The following is an 8646-nucleotide window of genomic DNA, read 5'->3' as shown; positions in this document are numbered from 1 at the left end:
TATATATATATATATATATATATATATATATATATAAACATTATTACTCTGAGTTCTTGAAAACTATTCCAATTAGTCAGTCCTATTAGATCATGTAATATTGCCTAATTTATATACTGTAAGAGGTCTGTTCACCCGCCCAGTTGTACAGAATGTCGTAAACGTAAAACTTAATTATTCCTAACAAAGGTTTCAAGATAAAAATAAAAATGAATAAATCTATATCGCCGAGTGCTGACCTTTTATTTTGAAACGCGTTGGCTGCGTCTTCCGCCAGGTCACGGTGTCCGCGGTTACGCGCACGCACGGTGTTGAGCGCTAGGCGGAGAGGAGCGCGAGGACTTCAGAGCTGGTGAGAACTTCTTCAAACTCGTTTCATAAGTTGAATTATCATGTTATGGCATACATGAAACCTCGTGTTAGTTCTGAGGTTCAATTGTTGTGTGAAACATGTAATGGGTGTGAAAAATAATAATAATACAGGAAATACTTGTCATTGGGCGCGCGCAGCAACTTCATATCAACTGATCCTGAGCGCGTGAACGCGGGGCGTCTGAACTTCACTGATGTTATTACTATAATTAAATGAAAAGTTCAGTAGTGAAACTAAATACAGTTTTGCGCGTAATGATATTAAGAAGAGTAACAGTGAAGTGGTCACACTCGTAAGTTACTGTTTGTGTTAATGAAAGAGTCGTGTGAAGAGTAAGTTAGAGAAACTGATAAACAATCTCACATAAACTCATAAACCTGTTTCCAGAGTTAATCAAGTGTTCAAACCATTAACACGTCGTTCATGATGTGTGCTGCCGTGGTCATTAAAGTAACGTTACTTAATGATCTATGACTTGTTAGCGAACTTCTGAAGTGTCTGATCGCTAATCCAGCGGCTAGCATTAGCAGCTTCCGGTCTGTCTGTCAGATTGTGACACTTGACTCACCTGAGAGTGAATCTGATCAGTTTCACAGATCCGGGTTCTGATTCCAGATTGAGACGGGGTTTCTACCGGAAACAGAAATCAGTGATATCTCTCGGAGTTCCTCAGGACCGAACTATGATCGCAGCATCAGTGGAGATCCTGTAAACACTCATTCAGAATCACTTCCTACTGAGAAACACAAGGTCAGTTTGATTCAGATCATTTCATTCTTCATAATAATGCTCAAACGCAGTCAGAACCGACTACAGCTCTTACAACAGTTCTCCCTGGTTTCTGCCTGGAAATAACACACTTATTCATATTGTTCGTAGGCAATTAATGTTTAATTTAAAACGTTTCGGAACATTGTGTTAATTTCCTTAACCCTCGTGTTGTGTTCATGTCATTTTGACCTAGAGAGGAGTTTCTTTTCCTGAAATTGCTGGTTAATGTTCATCACATACCACTTAAACACACTGACTTTACTCACAGAGGATATTAAAATGACCATGATGAATAAATCTCTCATTGTGCTGTATTATTGTGAAATTCTGGATTCAATCTTTTTGTCAATTCGATGTTATTCAGCTAGCACAGGTTTTGTATTTCTTTTTGGAGCTGACTGATTGTAGGCCTCACTGATCTGATCTTATGTTACTCATTTTTTTAGGTGAATAAGCTTTAATGAGCTTTTGTCATTTAAAAAAAGGAGACCTTTGATCAAACAGTTCCAGAAAGAAACACAAAACCTGTGCTAATTGAAAGGAAAGAAGGTGACAAAGATTGAATCCAGAATTTAATAATAATATATGAAGAGTCTCAGCGACGACTCATCTGAACGCCTCTGCATACATAAACTCAACATAATCCTGTGTGATTGGTTAAAAACAAGAAAAAAGAAATTTATTGGATCAAATAAGCCGGATAATATTACTAGTCTAATAATAATCATAATAATCGTCTTGCTATGGTCGAAGGTGATATCGATCATTGATACATGAAACTATCATGGATAGTTGTCAACAGTTTCATCATAACAATAACTATAGAAACTCTTCTGGTAGAAACGGTGGATTTAGACTTTAGTTCAGCTCAAGCACAAGATATATCTGTGTCCCTGCAGCACAGACGCAGTCTTCAGTATCACAGATGTATATTTGTAGAAATAGACAACAGTACATTGTATGGGTCACAATTATACATTTCTCTTTTATGCCAAAAATCATTAGAATATTAAGTAAAGATCATGTTCGACAAATATAATTAGTAAATTTCCTTCCGTAAATATATCACACTTAATTTTTGATTAGTAATACGAATAAGGGGTGTAACAATCAAAATATCACGAAACGACAATACCGCGATATAAAGTCCACGATACGATATTTATTGCGATGTTTAAAAACAAAAACAAATGAAGAATTGGGAAAAAAGTTTAATTAATTTAATTTATTCTATCAACTGCAAATGAAGAGCTTGATCCCGTGATCTTAACTAAGTTGAGTCAAGTCAGAAAACAGTGCTGTCTAACGATCAATCACATCCAGAATAAAAACACTCACGGTTGGGCTCGATACGTCACACTGGTTCAGGACGTGGTTATGTTGCAATGTTGGAAACATTTGAATGCAAGCGATGGATGTCACACATAAGCAGCGTGCAAACTCTGCAGAAAGAGTTACGCCGGGGAACATCTTCATCTCAGTTCACTAAACAGAAAGTGAGAGTAAAAACAGAGTAATGATGGAGCTTTCTGCTTCTGACGCCGCATATTCTCTCACACACGATCTTCTTCAACATGCTATAGCTAACGGTTTTCATTTATTGAATATTTCTAATAATAACACAGTGTGAAAAAAAAAAGAGAAGAAACATAGGCATATTTTGTGTTAAATAGGTTGTTTTTGAAAGTTGGTGTTTGAAATAAAAGCTTTTTATTTCGTCGATTTTTATTGATGACTGTAGTGGTAATATTTTAATTGTAGGCCTATAATTAATTGTAAAATAGACCTGTTTTTAAAATACCTTTTTTTAAACATTTTAATTGAGGAGTAATTATCATAATCTTTTGCAATCCTCGCAGCTCGTCAGTTATTTGGTAATTATTAGGGGGCAAATTAATTTTAATTTATTAATTAAAAGGCGTATAACTTCATAATAATAATAATAATGTAATTTTTTTTTTTCGGTTAATGATTAAACAATAAATATGAACATCACTAGTGTATTGTTACACTCCTATTCATTAAGTGTAGGCTATACATAAATACACAATACATGCATTTATATATTTAAGAAAAATGTTATGTTTCTATATAAAATATTCATGTGTGTGTATTTGCATATACATCATAACTATACACAGTACACACGTATATTATGCAAAAACTTTTATTTTAGATGAATATTTCATAGGTATATTATTTCTGCTTTACACTACAGCAGGGGAATTTGTTATTTTTTTTTTGCTCCCTCAGATTTTCAAATAGTTGTATCTCAGACAGATATTGTTGTATCCGAACCAGCCACACATCGATGGAGAGATGATTTACTCTGATGTCAGTTTCATGAGATGTGTGTGTGTGCAGGGTCCCGTGAGGCTCATTGTCCCGCTCTTGCCCGCAGGTGCCGCTGCCGTGAGGAACCAGGATGCAGACCATTAAGTGTGTTGTGGTGGGCGACGGGGCGGTGGGGAAGACGTGCCTCCTCATCTCCTACACCACCAACGCCTTCCCCGAGGAGTACATCCCCACCGTGTTCGACAACTACAGCGCTCAGATGAGTGTGGACGGCCGTACGCTGAGCCTCAACCTGTGGGACACGGCGGGGCAGGAGGAGTACGACCGTCTGCGCACACTCTCCTACCCACAGACCAACATCTTCATCATCTGCTTCTCCATCGGCAGCCCCTCGTCCTTCGCCAACGTGCGGCACAAGTGGCACCCGGAGGTGACCCACCACTGCCCCGGCGCTCCCATCCTGCTGGTGGGCACCAAGAGAGACCTGCGCTCGGACGCGGAGACGCTGAAGAAGCTGAAGGAGCAGGGCCTGGCTCCCACCTCGCACCAGCAGGGCGGCGCTCTGTCCAAGCAGATCGGAGCGGTCAAGTACCTGGAGTGCTCTGCGCTGCTGCAGGAGGGCGTGAGGGAGGTGTTCGTGGAGGCCGTGCGCGCCGTGCTCTACCCCGCTGCCAAGAAAAACGGCAAGAAGTGTGTGCTCTTATAGTGGTGCGTGACGGAGATGAACTCGTGAACAAGCTCTCGCTCTCGCTCTTTCTGATTGGGCTTCGCTGACTTCTTCATGTCTCTTTGTCTCAGAAATCTGTCTGTGGAAGTTGCTTGCTTTATTTTAGTTTTTATTGATCAATAGCAGTTTGTTGCCAGTAGGGGTGTGATGATAAATCAATCCGACTCTGCATCGTGATTCTAATTGTTAGTTTTGAGCAGCAGATGGCGCTGCATGCTTCAGAAGCAGCCGTTCTCCGCTCACTTCCTGTTCCTCTGCACCACTTAAAATAATCATTCAGAAAGGTCAAAGAGGTTGAAGCGTATTTCAAGAGTGTTCACAGTGTCATAAAAGCTGAGGTGTAAGAACGTTTAAGCACTTACTAGACGAAAGCACAAGCGCTCTTCTTCATGAGTGTTTGAGTGTGCCATCTGCTGTGAAAAACTCCGCTCAGTCTTGATTCCTGAAAGTCTCCGAATCGATCTATGAATGTATATATCGTGTCAGCCCTAGTGATGTCTGTGTGTGTCAGGAGCCTGTGCTCTTAGAGACATGTGCAATATAATGAAGACTGAACCAGGTCCACTCCCAGAGATCCCTGCCCATGTGCCTGGATGTGTCTTCAGGATGATTTCAACAGCAGTATTTGGACCGGGTGTGTAAAACAGAGGGTCTGGGGCGCACTCTGTGAATCTCCTGTAGAAAACTGCAGGATATCGCTTACACCAAAGTCAGAAAAAATATATATTTTCCATAAAGAAATAAAAGCTTTTTTTAATGCAACCCCCCACAAAGAAAGTAGCTTCTCCAGAAACAATTACAGATTTTTTAATATTGTTTTATACATATATATAAATATATATATTAGTCTACAAATACTGTAATGCTGTACATTTCCAGTTACACATGCCACGTCTTAATAGTCCACAGCTAGATATTTTAATGCTGAATATATTTTGTTAGCTGTGATTGTGGTTCAGTCCTCCTGAGACTCGTGCCTCATGCTGTTTTCTGAGGGGCTGTGTCCCGCTGCTAAACTAGTGTTGGTACTGTTACTTTCTGAACTGGAAGTCAAAACTGACATGTGTGGAAACCTGGGACTCGACAGCTAACTTCTTCTATTTCTTTTAATTGCCTTGTGTTTTTAACTTCTTGCTTTCTCTGAACTGTCTGCCAGACTTGACCAAAGAGTGCCTTTGGACACACAGATGTTAACTGTCGTCTAATCATTCCTTCCTTCGAGTTCATTGCCAGACTGGATGTGAGAGAAGTGAATCTGTGCAGACGCTGACGTCAGGATCAGGTGTATGCGAGTGATTGTGTAGTGTCTGGTGTGTGGTACTACATGTATACACTGGGAACTCCATTTTTGTCCAAATTGCTTTTTTTATAACCAAAATAAATTGTATAAATGAACTAACGGTGAGATGATTTTAAATTATGCTGAATAAAGGTTTAGACTCAGACGTGTGTGTGTTGTGTTGGGCTCTGTCCCGTGTCTCTGACTCGGAGCTGCACATCTCTCTCTTCAGATCGTTTCCTCCGCTGCCGCCGTGCTCAAGCCACAACAAAGAGCAGACGACTGCCAGCAGCTCCAGATCACACGTCGTCTCACGAGAGGTTCACACTTCAGCTGCACACAGACACGCTGCGTCTGCCCTTTATTCTCATTCAGTTCGGGAAGTACACTCAAGTGATCTAAAGCTCTGAGAGGACGTTCACAGTCATCCGGTCAGAGCTCATGTGTTAATAAAGATGGTTTCTGTGCAGAGTAACTAAACCAGAGAAATACACCTGACTCGCCAGCTAAACCTGCTTCATGCTACAGAGGGTGTCAACTCTGTGATGTCATTTCCTGTTTTCTTTCAAATGTATGGTAACAGCTTTGTGCAACAGGCATAAATAGCAAATCTACTAAATATTAAAGCACTGATTTTTTTTTTTTTTTTTTTTTTTTTTTGCGTGATCACAGAATGCTTAAACTACCTAAATATATACTTCTTTAATGTGTGTCTATATATAGGTCTATTTTTATTATGTATATATAAATACAACACATACGTGTATATAATTAAGAAAAATGTTTTGTTTATAAATTAAATTTATTTAGAAGTAAATATAAAAACAATGATGCTGTAAGGGTGTGTCTTTTTATATAAATATATATATATAATTAATATTCACAGTACACAAACAAGCAGGTGTATTGTGTGTGTGACAGCACTGGTTCAATAGAAAGGCAGTGTTCAGCAGATCGTCTTCTGTGGAACTGCTTTATAGCCAGATCAGACTCATGCATAATTCATGAATACTGTAACACCGACACAGAGGTATTAAACTGAACTGAATAATGACACTGTATTCTTATGCATGATATAAATCAGTAAAAACAAGGGTGACTGAAACACATCCACACCACTGAGACGTGTGTGAGGCTCTTGAAGGTTGTGCAGGTGTCTGTGTCCCTCACAGCCGTACAGATGGGAGACGTGTGTGTCATCTGTGAACTGATGGAGGCTGCGTCTGACTCAATAATAACCCTGATGCAGAGCTGCTAGAGTCAACAGCTGTCCACTATCAGTGTTACTCCACTTAATCACCTCACATGACACGTGTGAAGAAACAAACTGGATGCTTACAGTGTATTCATAAGACTCTCTTGCATTGTGTTGCTTGCTGTGTGAGTCGTGTCTTTATCTTTAGGACAGCTTCGTGAGCATCTGTGAGATCCGACTGGAGATTTATGGAGTTATTTAGCAGTATTGGCAGTATACCTCCTTAACGAGCACAATGTCCTGAGCCCGAGTCAGATTGACTTCCTTCCAAATCACAGAACGACTGACCACATTTACACCCAACACACCCTAATCAATAAACACTTAAAACACACCCAAAAATGGAAAAATATTTGCATGCTTTGTCGATTTCAAAAAAGCATTTGATTCTATATGGCCACAAAGTGGTGTAGGGGGTAAAGTTTTTGACATTATAAAATCAATGTATTCGTACAACAAATGTGCGATCCGAATCGGCAACAATCACAGAATTCTTCACCCAGAAAAGAGGAGTGCAGCAGGGCTCTAGCCTGAGTCCAACTCTGTTCAACATTTACATCAATGAGTTCGCGGTGCAGCTGGAACAGTCTACAGCCCTGGACTCTCTCTACAAGACAAGAACATCAAGCTATTGCTGTACGCAGATGATCCTCCACCCCACAGGAACTACAGCAGCAGCTGGAGATCGAGACACAGACACACTTCCTCCTGCACGGTCAGAAATACACATCCATACCTGACCTCTACTTCAACAAATTCACCACGCTAGGACACATTTCTCAATACTAAGGTCACTTTTGCAAAACTCTTCACACAGATCTCCTAACCAACTTTCAGCAGTTCATTTCACATTCAGAAAGCACTACAACTACCGAAACACTTTCTTCAGGTCTCAAATCAACTCATTCTTCCAGAACACTAGCAAAGGTCCACAGCCGACAAACACACTTTGTCACCCACAAAACAATGAGCTAAAAACACTAACAACATGTAGCATTATACAATGATTTCTTGTGTAAAACAAGGACACATTTCTGTTTATAATTCACTGCAGTATATGTTACTGGAATGAATCAGACATGATGCAGAATTCATCAATATTGTATGTAGTTTATTTATTTTTATTTTTATGCACTGAGTAATTCCAATAGAAGAATTTGTGTCCACACCATCCACTGATACAGATACAATAGTAATGCTCATCTACTAACTGTCCAATCGTTTTTATAGCATTTAATTTTAAGATATCAAATATATTTAATTCAAATATTGCTGTACAAATTGCTGTCTTATTCAGTTTTGTATGATGTTATTGTTCTGAACAGAAGTTTAACAGTTGTGATAACAGTATGTAAGCATGTGTAAATTTGCCTGTACATACAAAGAGTTTTGGCAGTTGTTGTGTCTGAGTGAGAAAAGAAATCATGAAATTTGAGAGATGTAGTCATTGAATGCATTTTGTGCCAAAGCAATGATAATCGTTTAGCAAAAGTGACCAGAGTATTGAGAAATGTGTTCTAGCGTCTGTAAAAAAAAAAACTTTAATATTCTATGATGTTTTAATATTCAGTTCCATTACTGTGATGTTCATTTAATTATTATTATTGTTATTATTAATTTTTTTTCTATATATGTACACTAAGCTTTGGCAATATTGTATCATTTACATTCATGCCAATCAAGCAATATTGAATTAAATTGAATTGAGACAGAGAGAAAGACAGAGAGAGAGAGAGAGAGAGAGAAATAAAGAGAGAGAGAGAGAGTTTGTGTGTGTGTGTGTGTGTGTGTGAGAGAGAGTGTGTGAGAGAGAGAGTGTGTGTGTGAAAGAGAGAGAGAGAGAGAGAGTGTGTGTGTGTGTGTGTGTGTGTGTGTGTGTGTGTGTGTGTGTGTGTGTGTGTGAGAGAGAGTGTGTGAGAGAGAGAGTGTGTGTGTGAAAGAGAGTG

The 8646-nt window shown here is 39.3% G+C and overlaps 1 protein-coding gene across 1 annotated transcript; it reads left to right on the top strand.

The window, feature by feature from the left end:
- Positions 1-235: 235 nt before the first annotated feature.
- Positions 236-5611, top strand: LOC127971103 (rho-related GTP-binding protein RhoG-like). The gene is made up of 3 exons (XM_052573899.1): positions 236-352; positions 989-1123; positions 3546-5611. The coding sequence occupies exon 3, from the start codon at positions 3570-3572 to the stop codon at positions 4143-4145; it is 576 nt and encodes a 191-aa protein (XP_052429859.1). The 5' UTR covers positions 236-352; positions 989-1123; positions 3546-3569; the 3' UTR covers positions 4146-5611.
- The last annotated feature ends 3035 nt before the right edge of the window (positions 5612-8646 follow it).

This window comes from Carassius gibelio, chromosome B14 (genome assembly GCF_023724105.1).
Source record: "Carassius gibelio isolate Cgi1373 ecotype wild population from Czech Republic chromosome B14, carGib1.2-hapl.c, whole genome shotgun sequence".
Classification (NCBI taxonomy): domain Eukaryota; kingdom Metazoa; phylum Chordata; class Actinopteri; order Cypriniformes; family Cyprinidae; genus Carassius; species Carassius gibelio.
The sequence above is the reverse complement of the archived record's forward strand: the minus strand, read 5'-3'. Positions and strand labels throughout refer to the sequence as shown.

Excerpts from the sequence above, each read along its gene's own strand:
- LOC127971103 (XM_052573899.1), top strand. The coding sequence starts at position 3,570 with ATGCAGACCATTAAGTGTGTTGTGGTGGGCGACGGGGCGGTGGGGAAG.